General features: G+C 42.0%; 1 protein-coding gene across 3 annotated transcripts in view; it reads left to right on the top strand.

The window, feature by feature from the left end:
* The window catches only part of LOC126994526 (WD repeat-containing protein 35-like), a 46332-nt gene extending 29095 nt beyond the window's left edge, over nucleotides 1-17237 (top strand). Inside the window, exons 15-21 of one of the 3 annotated variants that reach the window (XM_050853843.1) lie at nucleotides 27-222; nucleotides 2696-2908; nucleotides 4869-4986; nucleotides 11426-11581; nucleotides 12319-12479; nucleotides 15052-15176; nucleotides 15997-17237. In XM_050853843.1, the coding sequence (XP_050709800.1) occupies nucleotides 27-222; nucleotides 2696-2908; nucleotides 4869-4986; nucleotides 11426-11581; nucleotides 12319-12479; nucleotides 15052-15176; nucleotides 15997-16111 (1084 nt within the window). In that variant the 3' untranslated portion in view covers nucleotides 16112-17237. Of the gene's footprint in view, nucleotides 1-26; nucleotides 223-2695; nucleotides 2909-4868; nucleotides 4987-11425; nucleotides 11582-12318; nucleotides 12979-15051; nucleotides 15177-15996 lie in introns of those variants that run through there. The other 2 variants (XM_050853844.1, XM_050853846.1) reach the window with 2 other exon arrangements.
* Nucleotides 17238-19236: the final 1999 nt, after the last annotated feature.

Below are 19236 nucleotides of genomic sequence, written 5' to 3'. Positions count from 1 at the left end.
ATAAAAGATTATGCTTCATGTTTCAGGGATGAAGCTGTGAAGCAGTTTGAAGCTGCTCATAACCATGAAATGCTAAGTACATGCTACTATCAACTAGAAGATTTTGAATCTCTTGAATCTCTTGTCCGATCATTGCCAGACAATTCTACCCTTCTGCCATCCATAGCTGAAATGTTTACCAGTGTTGGAATGTCTCAACAAGCTGTTGCAGCTTATATGAAAGTGAGGATGCAGATATTGGTTTAGTAGATAATCCCACAGGAAAAGAAAAGTTGACATGAACATTGACTTGAACATGTCAACTTCTGTGGTAGTTAATATTTAAGAGTTTGTGTCAATTTCTATCTATCTATATCTCTGACACCCTGCTCCCTCGCGGGAACTTCCCTCCAGGGGATGGCTGCGGCAGAAGTGTCTCCATCTCTCCCTGTTCTGGCATTCCCTCTCAGCACACTCAATCCTGCTACTTACAACTCTCTTGCTCCAGTACTCACTCACCCTATTGATCCACTTCACAGATGGTCTTCCCCTGACACCTCCTCCCTCAGTCCTTCCCTCATCTTCACAAATTCATTCTCCCCCATTCTCATCACGTGTCCAAACCATCTCAACGCACCACGCTTGACCCACTCTGCCACTCCACTCCTTTTTCTGTTACACCCATACCAAACTGCTCATACATGCTCTCATTATTTTCTCCATCCCATCCTGACACACCACATGCACCTCTTATATAACTCATTTCCACTGCATGTATTCTCAATTGCTGTGCTACATTCCATGTCCACGTCTCTGATGCATATGACAGAGTTGGCAGGATAATACTGTTCCTTATTCCCCTCTTTACCTCTATGCTCACACTTCTTCCTTTCATAACTCTCTCCAGTGCACCTATACTACCTGTCTGCCCTTCACTGCTCTGTCCCTCATCTCACCTTCCATACTTTCATGCTTACATTAAACTGCCCCTAAATATTTAAACTCCGTCACCTCCTCCATTCTCTCCTCTCCTAACCTTATCCTACACTTCGTTGTACCCTCTGCTCTAACTCTGTATGGCTTTGCAAAATCAGTGACCTGTTCTCTCGCCCTCTCAAATACCATAACCTTACTCTTTCCAGCATTTACTCAATTTACTCATTTATTTTAATCAATATAGAATCAATAGTTTTTCCATCTCCAATTCCTTTAATTTTTCTTCATACTCATAGACTACTGCAGTGCTACCTCTCTCTTCTGTTCATATTAAAACTTATCCCTATGCTGTTAATATCACTGTTGTAGAAGGTTACCAGAATTTTGAGTCATCCTTTTCTCTCCTAAGCTGTGGAAGCCTTGCTTCTATCAATCTTTCTCTTTATATGACTTTGACTCTTTTATGAGGGAAATTTTTGTTTATAAATGGATGGTTCATATAAAGCTTTTAGGTCAGTTTTAGTGTACTTCAGTTGGCATACTCCATTCACTTAAGCTGGATCCCTCCCAGCAGTGGCCGGACCCCTTGCTAAGTAAATAAGGACACAACTGATTACCTGTTATCGGGTGGGGTGTCTGACGTCTCTGTTGCCCACCACACTTTTGTAGGTCCAGAAAATATTAATATTTCTTTGTTTAGTTCATTTGTTACAAACCTGAAGTAAATTTTGTTGAAATCTTTGAATTATGCAGTGATTGTAGAACTATAACTTGATTTTCAGAACTCGCTAGGGTAAATAAATTAATTATGGTGAGTGTAAATCAGAGTCATCATGTTTATACCACTTCTTACAAATCCTTCCTTGTCTCCTCTTTTATTGCTTTTTATCTAAAATCTGTAAGTACCGTTGAATACAGGAAGACTTTATTTACAAGAATGAATGTTTTATTTTAAAATTGATACTATAATTGCTGCAAATATTGATGATAAGTAATCAGTGGTAGAAACATCAAATATTATTCTCTAACTTATACTCACCATAATTACTTTGTTTTTTACCCTATTGAGTTTTGAAAATCGTGTTATAGTTGTACAATCCCTGCTTAATTTAATGTCAACAAAATTTATCTTCTTTGTAACAGATGAGGTAATTAAATATAAATATTTGCTGAACCTCGTCTTGTGTGTTGGGTGATGGAGAAGTCAATCAGACTGCCAACAGCCAATCAACAGCATCCCCACTTAGTCAGCTATGAGCTAGGGATCCAGCTCAAGTGAATGGACTATAGAGGCTTAAATTTAATCCTTCTCATACCTGAGGTTTTTTTCTGAGTTACTGGGTGGCCCCAAGGCCTACCCAGCCACTATAAACACTTGCTTATGCCTTATCAGGCCCCACCAAGAAAAACCTACCGGTGCCATAGGCAAAAACATAAAAAAGGTGGGGGTTACCTGGTTAACCATAATTAGGGAGAATAAAGGCGGCAGTGAAAGGGACTGGCCACCCTACTACATGTGGTGTTTATGCTGAAGAGAGTACAGGACTCAACTTTTATCCTTACCTTAGTTAAGATATACATTGGATATTGAGGAGTATGAGGCTTTTTTAAATTGTAGTACACCACTTGCTTCACCATAAAGTGATGGTCTGATTTACTATATCCATATCTTTGAATGTACATTGCATGTACCATCCTTGAAAATATAGCTGATGTTAATTATTACAGTGTGAACAATATATTTTGAAGCTCATTTTCATTATTCAAACCTCTTTTTCAGTGCAATCAGATTAAGTCTGCGATAGATACTTGCGTTGCTTTGAATCAGTGGCATGAAGCTGTGGAACTTGCTAAGGAACATAATGTGACGGAGATTAGTGCCCTACTTGCTCGCTACGCTTCTCATCTCTTAGATAAAGGCAACCGTCTCCAGGCTATTGAATTATATCGCAAAGCAGACAAACTTCTTGATGCTGCAAAATTATTGTATCAGGTAAGTGTATCTATCTTTTATAGAGTTCTGTGAAATTTCAATAGTCTTTGATTCACTTTCTGCTTCATAGTTTATTGTGTCAGAGGTACTTCATTAGTCAGTAGGTCAAATTTGACTTTATGCCACTGTTCTCGACTACCAATACCAATATCGGAGTGAACAGTGCCTGCTTAATGGTACTGGTATGGCACCAAACATATTAGTACCAGTAACATAAAATGGAACTTGGGGGCAGAGACAAGCCCAAGGTGTCCGATTGAGGCACTCAACACCCAATGCCTGCAAATAGTCACCAGTCATCAGGCAATGAGTGGTGAGCAAGGCCCACAGAGCAGGCTACTGAGCTAGTTATGCCTAGCCTCACCATGCCACATGCTCCAGCTCCTGGCTTGTTAGTATCAGTACTGGCACCGCTACTACCATCTGAAGTGCTGGTATCACCATTAGTGAAATTAGCATTTTACAGTGTTTTATTCATGTAAGGCATTATTGAGGCATAATGTCTGATATATGTAAAAAACAGGTTATGTAGGGTTGGGTATCAGTGGTGGGCACGGTTCTGCTAATCCGCTAACCGCTAATTAGCAAAGCTGACTTTTCCGTTAGCTGATTAGAGTTTTCGCTAACTTTGGATACAGTAGCGGATCAGTTAGCTTTCGCTAAGTGTAGTTCCTCCTCCGCTAACTTAAGTCCACGAAAAGATTCATTCAGGTTTGGTCTTGTTCGTTGTGGGCAGACAGCACCAGTTGAGCCACATGGCGCAATAATTCCAGGGCTTCCACTTTTGGGTAAATCATGCCTTAAAGTAGGGGAATTGAACAATTATTAGGGAAACTTTTTGGTATTTTAGGGTAATGCATCTTACATTTCCAATTTTTTGAACTCGGGATTTAATAACAAGAATTCAATATTTTTCCACCTCAAGAAATAAACTTAATAAAAATAAGTGTCAATTATGGAAAAAGGTAAAAAAATGCATAAATTTGTAGGAAGTCATGGATAAAATATATGGATTTAGGATAAACTGGAGGCTTCTTTCTCTACTCTTCTTGTTGTTGCTTGTTGGGCTCTGTGTTCAGTTCAGTTGCGACATTGTCACCATGTAGTCGCGTTCATTATTGTTAGGGTTGGCGTTACCCCCAAAAAAAGGCCAATTTTTTTATATTTTTTTATTTTTTTTATATTTTACATAAAATTTTGTTTTATATCCTATTGATAAATAAGGTCCATATGTGTACATGAAATAAAAAAAAGTAAAATCCATAAAGATCTTCCAAAAAAATATAAGTAACATCAAACAGGTTTTTTTTCTTCATCTTATTTGCTTGTGTTCTAGTTTTTGCTTTCACACACCTGACACATCATCACACAACCACCACGCTATGACACAGTTTCACCAAGCCAAACCATACTCGGATACTCCACATTACACTCAGCCATATCACACAGTCACACCACAAATCACACTTAAATTAACCCCTCAGTGACGCAAATGTTTTTCTTGGGTGATCTCCTATGACGCAGTCATCGAAAAATACACTTCGAAACTGAGAAAAGGTCATAAAAGATGATTTATATAAATTTTTCTGGCGCACCCTGCTGTGAAATCCGTTTCTTTCTAGGTTGTCGCATTTGGCTGGAATTTCATGATTCTCACTAATTTCTTTATCAGTTTAGCGGTTTAGCGTAAGCGAGGCTAACTTTTTAGTTAGTGGATTACCAGTTAGCGAAGCTAACTTTTCAGTTAATGGGGCCCACCATTGTCAGGTATGACTGTACATCTTCAACTATCTTGTTTCTAGAATTTGTCTGTTTTGTATGTGCTTCACTTGGCTGATGTTTTATTCTCAGGATTACTGGAGGTAGTATAATGAACTATTGAAGTGTGAAAAACATCAGCACCATGCTAATATGATTCTAGACCTAGGGTTACACTTACCTTCTCAACATTTTTTTTAAGATTGGAGAAGAAGAAGGCAAGAAAAAAACACATCCTTTACGTGCCAAGAAACTGTATCTCCTGGCTGCTCGGCTGGTACAGGAGCACAACTCCAAGATGAAGAATACCATGAAGGAGGGTATGTAAAATATTAACATAACCACAATCAAATCTTGAGGTTTTGATTGTGGGATACATCTGTAATAGCATTACTAAATACCTCTAATTCTTGTGGTGCCTTCGCTCCATTAAACCAACATACCGATTACAAAATCAATCAACTCATTTCCCCAAGAATTTTCACTTTTCCTGCACTTAAATGTTCCCAGTCAATTTCCCTGTAATAAAAAAAAATCACCCACTATCAGAGCTGGGATTCTGTAGAAAAAATCTACCACCAGTATCGGTAGTCGGTAGCGAGCCGCGTCCAATCGGTATCGGTAGATCGGTAGATTTTTCAGAAATCTACCGATCGGTATAGATTCGGTATCGGTAGATTAAAAAACTCTATAATTATATAATAAAAAAATGCTTTTAAAGGCCCATAACACACTTTTTAAGTTATTTCTCTCTTATTTCGGTTAACTTAAGAATAGAAGTAAATTAGAGTCTTTTAATACCTTTTTTAAGTTCAAAAATACATAACTTATTTAATAAATGAATTTCTCCCTCAAAAAATAAACATCAAACTGAAAAAAAGTTAAATTTAAACAAACTAGACAATACAGCATTATTTATTAACTTTCACAAAATAAATTTCTTCCCAACACAAAAAAAAATTACAACTGAAGCAGTCTTGAGCCTCCTACTCCTACTCCTACTCCTACTCACTCAACACACAGCATATCCTAACCTCTGGTTCGTAACAATATGATTAAATAGTTCACTGACTTGATCAAAACTTTTTTAATGTAAAATAAAGTTTAAAAAAGGAAAATCACTTGAAAAGTTAAAAGCACAAAACGATTAAGTGCTGCTGCCGCGGTTGGTGGACTTAAAAACACTGCCACTTAAAACTCTAGTCGATGAGGCTGAGCACGTTGTCGAGGCGTAGGAGCTAGGCGTGGGTGTAGGCTACTCGCGTCGGCAGGCCAAACAAGAGTGGGGCTCCCGCCAAAACTTTTGGCGGGAGCGAGAATCTGCTAGGTCGTGGCTGCCTCTGATTGGCTGAGAACGCCCAGAACGGCCGGTGATTGGCTAAGCGTGATGACGTCAAAGTAATACCTGGAATTTCCTGCTAACTGCTTCCCATAGATGCGCTCGAACGTGTTGAAACTTGTCCGTTTCATTTTGCCGGGGTCGTCTTCTCTTAAGTCTTAACAAAAAGTCCAGCTCGCTTTTTCAATCTACCGATACCGATTGACTGCCAATCATGCGATCGGTAGCGGTATTCGGTAGTTTCTTCAAAATACCGAATGATCGGTATCGGTAGCAGTAATCTACCGCCGGTAGTACCGATCCCAAATGTCAATCGGTAGTCCCAGCTCTGCCCACTATCAACTGGAAATTTTCCCTCTGATTTTTTTCATCCACAAAAGCATAATCCTGGATATGTGTGTTTGTGTTTATCATATACATAAGCGATTTTGACTGTGATATCAGCTGTGACATCAGCAAGTTTGCCGATGACACAGAAATGGGAAGGCTAATCAGTTTAGACTATGATGCTGAGGTACTTCAGGAGCAACAAAATGGCCTGAAAGAGTGGGACTACAAATGGATGATGCAGTTCAACATGAATAAAGTTAATGCCCTAAGTGCCATAGCTAATGCAATTTGAGTCTTGGGGTCTATTTCAAGAAGCATAAGCAACTGGATCTCAGAAGTGATCCTTAAATTATATTTGGCACTGGTTAAGCCTCACCTGGATTATACTTCAGTTTTGGTGCCCCTCTTACAGGAAGGAGATATGTTCCCTTAACCCATAAGCGTCGGGCTAGAGGACTATTGTCGTCCTCGCACCGCGCGGGCGGTGCTGATAGATTTTGTAAAATAGGTGTCTTTCATCAATGCCCCGTGTGGCAATTTCAAGAAAACATAATAATTTATATTGTTTTTTCGCCAATCCTTCCTCTCCACGATTAAATAAATTTGAAGTGTCTACGTTGCAGCACGGCATAGATATGATGTTGGGAAGAGGTGCTATTTTGGCCAAGCCGCGTCGGATGGCGGGAACTCCGCCCACCGGCGCTTTCCTCAGGGAATTCCCGTCACCCGACGCACACGGGTTAAGGCGGGCGCCTGGGGGGTACCTCCTGGGCATACAGTACATCCTATGGCTTTGAAATCTTAGTATGGTGTTTGTTGGTGTAAATGTATGACATTCTGTGAATTAATTAATTCATTTATTTTTGACACCTGCTCCTAGGAGCTCCCACCAGGGGATGGCCACAGCAGAAGAGTTTCCATTTCTCTATCCAGACACTCTCTCCTTGCCTGCTCAAAGTTTCTCAAGGATCTTTCACCCTTCTCCCTGACATACTCCTGTACCCAATCTCTCCATTTCACTGAAGGTTGCCCTCTAATATTCCCTCCCTCTATCTCACTCACATACACCCTCCTGGTCATCTTACTCTCTTCCATTCGCTCCATGTGGCCAAACCACTTGAAAAGTCTGTCGCTTCACTTCTTCCACCACTCCACACTTCTTCCCTTCACCCACGTGACACATTCCATCCATTCTACTCAAACCACATGCACTCCTCAAATAACTCATTTCCATTGCCTGCACTCTAGACCTCTGACTTTCATTCAAGGCCCATGTTTCGTTTGCATATGTGAGGGTTGGTACTATTATTGTATTTCTCAAATCCCTCTTTACCTCCATGCTCACACTTCTGCTATTCATGATATGTCCCAAAGACCCTACCACCTTTCTTCCTTGTAATGCCCTTTCCCTTGTCTCTCCTGTACCACCATGCTTACACATAACTGATCCAAGGTACTTAAACTCATTGACCTCCTCCATTTCTTCCCCATTCAAAATTATTTTGCATTCTTTTTCACATTCAATTCCCATTCTATATGGGCATACAAAATCCACAACCTCACTTCTACTCCGCTCACAAACCATCACTTTACTTTTGATGACATTTACTTTCAGCTTTCTCCTTTTACATATGAAGCGGTCATGGAGCGGTCACCCTTTTGGGCTGGTTTACACAGACACACAGACATGCATGGACTGCCAGCAGGACATAGAAACGTCATTGTCATAGTTTTTCTTTATTCCTATGATGTGGCATGGGACAAAGAATCCTCCATTTTGTATGCCGTACTTCGTCTCGTGAAACTGTAAGAAGTGCAGACATAAACAAATCTCACATCCCATTCTTTCTGGCTCTTTGCACCAAGCCTAAGTCATATATTGTTGCATTCATAGCTTAAACTATTCTTAACGCTCTTATACATAGTATGTGAACACTACATGGCTTAACATTGCATCATGACAGAAATATTATCAAAAGATACTGACCTCCAGTGCCACGGACTGAATCACCACTCCATATCGCACTCAACGAGTGTTCTATCTCCAATATATAAACAACAGACCCGCTGCCCGCATAACCCAAACAAACGAGTGTCAGCGGTTGTATGTAAGCGTTCTTAACGGCATTATGTTGTATTCTAATAGCACCATACAAGTTCACCCTTATAACATCATATAAATTCCTTACATATTAATATTTGACATAATAACAATGAGGTATAATGAGGTATATTGATACCACAGTTATGTGGCTCCCCTGATGGATAGATGGGCAAGCACACCTGAGCCTGGCATACTGGCCTAGAACACTGACCAGTGTAATACCACTGTAGTTATTGCAGTCCTGCCGACGTTTCCTTTTCCCTTTCCAGGGGTACCAGATTGCCATATGTCAGTCAAGACTGCATGTAACTCACAGATAATGGCCTCACCTACAATTTTGAACAGTTCCACACTGAAGTTATAGATACAAGCTGCCTCCTAATGTAGGCTTTTATTGATGGTTGGAGCAGTGTCCATCATTTGCAACCCAGCAGCTGGGAGCTGCCCACACTGAGGGTCTGCTAAAGTACTCAGCCCAACAAGCATTCTGACCATCTGTGTCTGAAACAAGTCAACCATCTGCTATTTATATAATGTTAACATGAGTAGGAGGCTCAGACCAGACCTTCCTCAGGGCGCAGTAAGCAGATGGGAGGTCATTTGGATTGAAATGGCCCTTAAGGTCCTCAGACTCCTGGCGCCATATGCTCAAAAGGTGTGAGCACAAGCTGGCTCCCTCATCCCGGCCCGCCTCCCTTCAACTGCTAAGGTCTATCCTCAAACGTGTATGATACACAACAATTGCTGTGAAAAGCTTAGGATTTAAAGGGTGGTTGGCCCCAGCCTTTTGCTATTTTATTTAGTCAAAGGGAGGCTTAAAAGATGTATTATGCATTCTCTCTTTTGCTAACCACTTTCCAAAAATAATTTCAAGGTCATAAGCCTTCTGAGATATGAAACTTACAATAAAAAAATCTCCAATATAACAGCAGCCTCGTGTAGTGAGGGATGGCATCCATAGGCCAGCGAAACACTTTCAGCAAGGGAGATGGTCGAAGGAAGGAAGGATAAAAGCAAGGAAGAGGGAAGGAAAGAATGAATGAAGGGAAGGGCTCAAGGGAGTGAAAGTAAGGAAGGAAGGGAAGAAAGGAATGGAAGGAAGGAAGGAAGTGAAGTAGGAAAGGAAGGAGTAGACAATGAGTGAATGAAGGAACCATCTGCTTTGGCGACATGTGACAGCTTGTGAGGCAATATAGTTGGCAGTTGCCGCCAGTAACAAAATATTACTAATTTGTTTTCATTTCCAGTTTCAACTACGAATGTTTTGTACTGTTTACAAACATCATCTTCTCCATTACTTGTATGTGATTTGTTAAACGTCAGTGAATCCTAGCCTTGTGATTGGTGGAGCATCATGGGGTGGTGTGACTATTTGTCTCCCAGACACACGCCGGCCTCAGCACTAACGAGAGCCCCAAGGGAGGGAGGGAGGCATCTCATCGAACATACACCTTAGACATCTCCCTTAAGCTGATTGTGGCAGGAGCACCCTTTAAGAAAGTTTTGAGCATATGGCCCCTGATGTACCTCTCCTTGTCCCTCCCCAAGAGAACTCAAGCCCTAATTACCAGAGCTTGTATTGGTCCCAATCCCCAGCAATCCTGGTGGGGGGCCCCTCCCAATATTCTCCAATGTCTCGCCTAAGGGAAAACACTCCTTGATCTCAGGCATTCTCCAATGCACTCCTTTGCAGCTTGAAAAGTTTCATGTTTAAATGTAAATTAGGCCCTCCATTTAGCAAGTTCCTTTGTAGGAATTTCCTTATAATGTGAGAACTAAATTTAGGACATATTTTCCATGTAAGAGATACACTCCATATAACGTGAATTAGACTAGGGGCATTATAAAAACAAACTCCGTGCAACAGTGAGGTCAATCAGTCAAACAGAAAACAAGTAACAAGTGATGAAGATGTGGAATAAACACAATAACGTGTGGAAGGCCACTGACAAGCATGTGTCAGGCAAGAGACTAAAACTGGCGGTGTAACCTTATCAACCTTGGAGGTGGTGCAAGACCCACTTCAAGTAAATAAAGAATGAAGATGGGCAACAAGGACTCTTCTTTTAATGATGAAACTGTGATCGGTACTTAAAAACCTTCAACAACAATGGTTTAAAGTAGTATTGTCTTTCTAGAATGAGTAACTCAAGTAGTTAAATGAAAATGAAAATATAATGATGAAAAGTAGTGGGGTACCATCACCTCTGTATAATCCCTTACCCTCACGGGCCTGTCCTCTTCTGCATCATCCTCCTGTCTCCTACGAATGTCTTGTTTCGCTTTGCTTGTGACTGCTGCTTGTAAGGGGTTGCCTGCAAGCTTGTTTAGAATAAACTGCAGACCTGCCTGGATGCTGTGGTCCACCATTTTTATGTGGTACTTCACCTCAGTTCCCCATACCCCACTGAGACTACAGTCATGTAAAAATGGTCAGTAAGGGGAAGAGCACAGGAGCGGCTGCTACTGAATTCGCCACGTCTGAACCTGCATTGGTGTAGGGCAAGGAGTGCAGCCACTCAGTGGCTGATTTTTTTTTTTTTTTTTTTTTTTTTTTATCGTATAGACATACAGGAAAAAATCAACTTTCACATTCAATGAAAGTAGATTTGTGTGCACCAGACACAATTTGTAACTTATTCAGGCAAAACTAGCTTATCCAACTTGCATGACATGCCTCACTTTTCCATTTCATCCTTTGTTTACAAGCAGCACTTCCCTCATCAGCTGTTGCTTTTCTGCCCACCACACATTCAGGTTCATCTCCACAATATCCAAGAGGCCAGCACCCCACTCTACATCCAAAGCAGAGGGTCTACTGTATCTCACAGTTCTATAGGGTCCTCAAGTGTGATGAGCACATTTAACCATTTTGAGACTGTTGCTACATACTCAGGAGCACATGCCAAGTCTCAGTATCATGAGCTGAAACACAGAATGATTACATCTCAAGATTCTTTCAATAATTAGGGTTAATTACTTGCAGAAGGAAGTCGGAGTGCAGCCTTGATGGGTCTGTTTGATGATGGACTCACTGGAGACAAAGATAAAGGAAGCCAATACAACAACATGTTGGACAGTCCTTGGAAGGGAGCAGAGGCCTATCACTTTTTTCTCCTGGCCCAGCGTCAGCTTTATGAAGGTTAGTAGATATGGTGTCGACTCATGCATGTTAATTTACTTCATCATGTTATTTGCTACATTTGAGAAGAAAGATTTATAGGACAAAGTAACAGGTGGCTACTTATATGAGGTTGTCCTCCAAAGTGGGAATGATTCTAACTTTGGTTTAAAATAATACAACAGTACATTAATAAATAAGGAATTTGCAAAAGGTTTATCAGCATAAACAAGACAGTTCCTACATTCCTATTATTAACTATATGCTATCACCATCCATATATCTATCTAACCTCCCTTTGAAACTCATCCCAATAACATGCACGCAACACTCTATTACTGCTTATCTCCTTGAGCCTAAACGTACATTAACTGTGGTGCCCATTGCAATAAACCATAATCTCCTTTTTAGTTTAGTTTGTTATTCAATCCCACTTACCAATTTAAAAACCTTGATCAGGTTACCATGCTACCCACAGCTACTAGTGAGGGCAAAATAAGATATATTTTGATCAAGGTTTCACAGTATATTTCCTAAGACATAAATCAGTTTTGACACTTCTTTGTAAGGAGTCAAGGTCCACACACTCAAGCTTCCCAGTCAACTCCTATTGGGATTTTTCTAAAACTTAAGGTTTTCTCCATGTCTATTAAGTGATCATACTCATAGATCATCACTGACAGGTTATTTATTGTTTCCTATAGAAATAAGTTCTCCAATTATAAAATACAACCTTAAATACATTTTCAAAATTGCAGGTTATGTTGATGCAGCAATGAAGACATGCCTTCATTTAAGAGAATATGAAGGTATTCTTGATCCTGAAGACATATATGGCCTTTTGGCTCTGGCCTCTTGTGCTAATCGTGCCTTTGCAACATGTTCTCGAGCATTTATAAAACTTGAAGCAATTCCTGAGGTAAGAGTCACTTAGTTTTTGAAGAAGAAAATGAGACTGTAGTAGAAAGAGCATCATTACTGAGTTCTCATAATGAAGGTGAAGGCAGTGAAAGGAGGGCAGGTGGTGTTGGTGGTGGATTAGTGAGTGGATGGCGTAAGTATATGGTATACTCACCGACGTCAATCTTACGGAGGGAGGCGACTCGTTCGAAACGAGTGAAGTACGAAGCGATCTCTTCTCCTTCGCGATACACTGGCAGTTTAGGGCGAGTGGCAGGGTTGGCACCAAGGTAGGCCGTACTCTTACAACCAGCTGCTTGCAGTTTCAGCCGCTCAAGGGCAAGAGCATGCTCCCTTTCCTTTTCGCACTCCTTTTCACGCTCTTCTCACTCCTTTTCTTCCTTTTCCTTCTGCTTAATTCTTTCCTTTTGTGCTCTTCTCGCTCCTTTTCTTCCTTCTGGTCACGTTCTTTTCCTCTCTTCTCTTGTCTCACACTCACATTCGTCCCGTTGGCGCGGCTGTTCCTTAGAGACGAAGGTCCTGAGGTCGTCCCCTTCGTACCCCAACTCTCGTCCTAGGTTGATCAGTTCCTGAATGGACGACATCTTCAACGGAACACTAATAAAAAAAAAAACAAGAATACAATAGAAGTGAGAACAGGCAAGCTGTTCAATGCCCCACTTAAATAAACACAAAAGGGCAAGCAAGGAGACTACCAGCCCAAAGGGTGAGTCAAATCATCAAACAAGTGTACGAAATACGACCCAGCCAATATGAAACATATTAGACTAAAGGGGTCCAAGGTCAGAATAGTTAAACTCTGCAACTGACAATCACGAGGGCCCTGAACCAGAGTCATGTGCGACGCACCTGGTTAGGCAAAGAAAGAGCCTCACACAACAACCAATCACCAAACACTCACTTTGAGCCCGGAACAGCAAGTGGAGGTAGGGGTACAATACTGACCATCAATGGTGACTGGGGTGCTTCATCTCGCCTCCATGCACCCGGAAGGAAGATGGATCCTGGCGAGGTCGCCACTTGTGAAGGAAAATGACCCGGCGTCGTTAGCCGGAGGTGAAGCGCCAGATCAAACTCCTCCAAGGCCCGGTATCCCTCAGCTTCCACGGGGGCAGACGAGATAAATACACAAGAAACGTTTAAAGTTTAATCCTCTCCTCGACACACACGGGAAGGGTAGTAATCCAGGCGAGGCATCACACGTCGTCCCAAGGAGTCCTGGATGGAGAGGCCCAGGGGCCACTGGCAAGGTGGTGACGCGGCTGCGAGACGGTGTCGGGACGTCAGATATGGAAGGGCCCCAGGTGCCACAAGTAGGGTGGAGAAGCGGCAGCGAGGTGGGGCCGTGACGTCCAGGACGGAGGAGAGCGATGACGGGGGCAGCCGACTGGCGGGGCTCTTGACAACAGCAACCCCGTATGGCGGTGAGAGCTGAATGGAAAGCCGGGTAAAGGTGTTGGCGTCCAGCTAAGTCCCAGTTTAGTCTGGCTCCCACCTCTGCGCCGGTTATCCACATCATGTCTGTCTGAACCCTCTGAGAACTGAAGCATGATCCGAAGCGTTGCTTTTACGGAGGTGAAACGTGCGTGAATTAAATAAGTAGTCTTTCCCTTACAAGTAGTCAGAAGAGCTATCAGGACACCTCTTTCGGTCAACATCAAAAGCGGAGTCAAACCTTGGGACATTTCTGGTCCCCTCCCCAAAGGGGGAATCCTAAGCAGGGTGTAGGAGCACCATAATACATTTTGGGAAAATGATGTGTGTTGTGTGTATGTAGTTTGGTGTGGAAAGTAAGAGAATCTGTCTTTAGAGAGCATGCTGAATTACTCTCTGGTGTTAATGAGACAATAAGGAATGGAAAGTGAGAACATGGGTGGGTCGTTGATTTGTTTGCAGCACCCACTCACCTCCCATGTATACCTCACCAGGAGTGGCTTATACCTGTTTCAGCAGGTGTCTCTACCTACCTATTCCCTAAGACTGTAGTCCTATAAATTGGTAGAATAGTGACTAAGTACTGCAGCTTCAGTAGTACTCGGCTCGAGTTCCAAAGGCAACTAAGAGAGAAGTGCAAGGGGGGCTGACCCAGCTCCACCCCCCCCTTCCCACCTTATGCCTTACCCCAGCCCAGCTTGGGTGGGGCCAATGCATGGAGGGGTAGATGAGCACTGTGTAAACAAACTACTGCTCTACCCATGGTGTGATACTTGAAATGTCAACTCATTAACCAATTATTACTAATATTATTGGCCTGGTCATAAGTGCAAGCAGTCATGTCACATATGTTGTAACTCAAAGACTACCTGTAGTCATGGATTTTTTTATTTCTACTTCCAAGCAGGCATTGTATGTGTAACATACTTAATCTTTGTTGCCTTTTATGGTGGCTTTGTTTATAATAAAAATGACTGCATGCATTATCTGTCTCTGACCACCCATTTGGCAGCATCAAATGAAAAATGTAATCACCCTTACTCTCCTTAGCTGACTGTGTATTTTAAGAAACTTTTATATTTATATAATTTTTTACAACCTTTTTCTGCATGGCTATCAAGTTGCTTTTTTTTCAGATCAACAGTGAAAGAAGGGAAGCATATGAGGATCTAGCTATGAATATTTTCATGAAGTACAGTCCAAAGGATTCCCGCAGCAATAGAGCTGAATGCACCAACTGTGAAACCATGATTCCTGATTGGTAATTTAACACCCTTATTTTCCCTTATGAGGTTGGACGGGCTATGAGACTCCCACTCTTGATGTTTGTACACTCCTCCCTGATGTCCATCCTCCTCATGTCTTCCTCCAGACACTGTCTCAGTCTTTGCCTCCTCAGCACACTCAACATCTCTGGGTTTGAACTACCTTCTCCTGGCTCTTCACTCTGATGGTTTGACAATCCCAAATATTTAAATTCCCCTACGGCCATCATACCCACCAAACCTACATAAAGTATTTGGTTTTCCTGCTGGTCTCCTTCTTTGTACCTCCACTTCTGCAGCTCTTCGAGTACATGGCCCTCCTCCCTCCACTTGACATGTCATACCACCTCAATCTTTGCCTCCTCAGCACACTCAACATGTCTGGGTTTGAACTGCCTTCTCCTGGCTCTTCACTCTGATGCCTTGGCACTCCCAAATATTTAAATTCCCCTACACCATCATCCCCACCAAACATACATAACTTATTTTGTCCTACACACTGTATGTAGAGTGCTTCAAAATAAATGACAACCTCCTTTCTCAAAAGAATAATATTTCAATTTTCCCTCTTTGCAACATTTACTCTGAGCTTTTACATTTCATGACTACTACTCATATTCATTACTGTATCTAAGCACTGTTTATTATTAGTGATCCTTCTCATATGACTAATTTCAACTGCTTGGAGTGGATTTCAAACTATACTATATTAGTAATGTTTGCACTTGCTAAGTTGCTTTAAATAATAATGCAAGTTGATAATGTAATCCAGTAATTTATAACATGTCAGTTTTACAGATATCTTCTTTATTACAGGATTAGTGTGTGTCCAAGCTGCAACACCCGCTTTGCCACTTGCATTGTTACTGGTCGACCAATAATGGATGTGACAGCCGTGGACATGTCAGTCCTGCAAGCACTCTGCACTTGAACAAGACATGACGATGCGAACTCACTGTCCTCTTTGTCATGTTGTCATTGCTAATTAATAATGTTTAATTTTTTTCAAGGACCACAAGTTTCGACTGAATTCATTATGAGAGCATTGTATATTGCTAATTAATAATGTTTAGTATTTTCAAGGGCCACAAATTTCCACTGAATTTAATATTATGAGAGCACCGTGTTTGAAATAGTTTAACTAATCAGTCTATGAAGCCTTATCCTATATTGAGCACTCTGTCCAGTGCAGTGAGGGTGTCAAGACCCAAGTCATCAACTCTTCTGCAGTAGGACAGCATACTAAGTTCTCTTCCATATGATGAGGCTCTTCACTGAGAGGATGTGGGTGCAAAAGGTCATGAAAGGAATCCATTACTCACTCCACCACATGGACCTGGTGGAGAGGAGTCGACGGGAGGGTGATGGACTACGTTGACCCTCCACCCTGGGCAGTAGAGGTAGCCAGAATCTACATTGCACCACCATCCAGCAGCAAAGGCAGGTGCTCAAAATAGACCCCACGCATGCACAGGAGACTATCACCCACACGAGTACATCATGGACAGGTTGATTAACCGGGAGAGTAGCAAGAATGCGACAGCCTTCGTCCGTGGAGAGGAGTTGCAGAATTGGAGGACCAATGACCAATGCTCCACCTTGCAGACACTCCTACATGCATGACATGATGGTTTGCACAGATTCATTTACTGCACTCCAGACCTCTACTCAGACATAACACACCAAGAGAACTTCAGACTAGTGACACTGATACTCGATATTCAATTGACTGAGAGATGAGGGATGAACTTTGACATTAGCCTGGATACATTGTCATGTGGGTATCCTGCAAAAAGAGGCAGCTGACTTAAAAGCCAAGAGAGCCCTGACTGAAGAGTCACAATTGATGTCCCACTCAGCCTGCAGAAACCAAAGCAGTTGGAAAGATGAAGATGACAGACAGATGAGCAAGGTGCTATTACAGGGCATCGAAGCTAACTTGGCATCCCTTCAGTGGCATGCACACACAACCAGCCACTATAGTATTCCCATTTGAAACTGGCCGGTGGGGTGTAGGCCTATGCGGGTCAGCCCTACCACACACTCTCAAGACTCTCACTTCCTCTCATATGTCAGCAATTTATTACCTTTAAATGAATTTGATTAAATAATTAGCTAATCTAATAAGGTCATATAATTATTACGATTGTCTAATTATTTAATCAAATTCATTTAAAGGTATAAATTGCTGACATATGACAGGAAGCGAAGTCTTGAGAGTGTGGTGGGCTGACCAAAATAGGCCTCACACCCCAATCGCCAGTTTCAAATGAATATTATAGCTGCTTACTGACACCCTCTGAAATGAGGAAGGACAGGGTAAGACAGGGGTACTCAACCATCCACTCCCTGGTCATAGAATACCAGAAAGAATACTGTGGGTATTGCCAAGAACTTGCTTCTTTCATTTATTTCTGTGAGGGTTGTTGGGCACAGGATTGGGTTCCCCCATTGGGGTGTGACCCTCGTGTGGGACAGGACACAACCATGGCAGAAGATAATAAATCTAAGAGGAAAGCCAGCCTCAGACAAATAGGCTGCACAGATATCAAGCCCTGCAAACTCCTAAGACACTCACATTTCATTCCACTTTGCACTTCTGAAGATTGTCTCCTAAAGACTGAAAGAAGTTTAGTGAAAAAATTGAAATGGATCTTAAATACCTATTGATTACGCTGAACAACCACCACTGAAATTTGAAATAAATCATGCACATCACAACAAGGCAACTGTGTCTATCAACATCGTATGTCACTCTACAAGGATATAACCTCTGCTTCTCCTCATTTCTTTCCATATTTATGAACTTTGAAGAATAGACCGTATTGGCTATGCAGGTAGTGCCACACGTGCCACTTCGGGAACTGTCAAAGAAGTACTTTCTGTAGAGCTAAAGTTATAGACTAGAGTGCATCTGAGGCTGGCTCCAGGATACCACGGCCTTGGTGCTGCCACTGCTCCAAGCTAACGATTGCACACACTTCAATCCTTCCCAAGTTTCTGACACTACTATTTGACATGAAGAAAAACTGAGGCCAGCATAGTCTTCCTAAAGGAACTCTGTATTGCACTGATTTTTTTTTTTTTTTTTTTTTTTACATTCCCACCTACAGCGCAGGTAGGCTTTCTTCAGGGGTCAGATGGTCGGCCCAAGCCCGTCGTGGTGCAGGTAATTTTTTTTATAGTGGCACCAGTTCTTGGCTCATGATGCCCCCCGGAACTCATTCTTGATTCACTGGATGGTTTCTTCTAGAGTCCGGGTTGACGGGTGGTCTTCCAGACAACATGTGGGTAGTCTTAGGCCACTCGGCGGTGACTGAAAAATCCCAGGTGATAGCGTGGGGATTCGAACCGATGTTGTTCATGGCGTGGTGAATGTAAGCCCAGAACGCTAACCACTCAGCCACCGCCTACCCTACTTGTAATGTAAGCACAACTACACAAAAATGAGGGTTAAGATAAACAGTGCACAAACATTTGCTCCCTCTTACTTGGCTTCTACTCAGCTCGGCAATGCTGGCTGGGAGGAAGGAGGTACTGCTGATGATAGCTTAGCACAGATTGACTCTCAGCCTTCATGGGATGTTCATGTGACCCTCTAGGTGGTTTCACACAGGGACGTATCCTATATCAACATAATCAGAAGCGTGCACCAACCCAGGAACCGTGCTAAAAAAAAAAAAAAAAAAAAGAATTGCGATCTAAAGAAGAGGAGCAATGAGGATCAGAAGCCAAGTATTCGGGAGAAAATGCTTGTGCTTTATTTTACTAAACCCTCATTTTCGTATGTTGTTACTTTACAGTTAACAAATTTATTCAATGCAATGCAGAATTTCCTCAGGAAGACGATGCTGATCTCAGTTTTTTCCATAACAAAAAGTAGTGTCAGGAAATCGGGTAGGAGTGAAGTGTGTGCAGGTGTTGGCTTGGGCGGAGGCGGCACCAAGGCCATGTATCCCGAGGTCAGCCTCAGAAGCACTTAAGTCTATAACTTGAATTCTATGAAAAGTACAGCTTTGACAGTTCACTGAGTGACCATGTGTGACACTGTATTGC

Source organism: Eriocheir sinensis, unplaced genomic scaffold, assembly GCF_024679095.1.
Source record: "Eriocheir sinensis breed Jianghai 21 unplaced genomic scaffold, ASM2467909v1 Scaffold816, whole genome shotgun sequence".
Classification (NCBI taxonomy): Eukaryota; Metazoa; Arthropoda; class Malacostraca; order Decapoda; family Varunidae; genus Eriocheir; species Eriocheir sinensis.
Note: the sequence above shows the minus strand (reverse complement) of the source record. Positions and strands in the feature narration are given on the sequence as shown.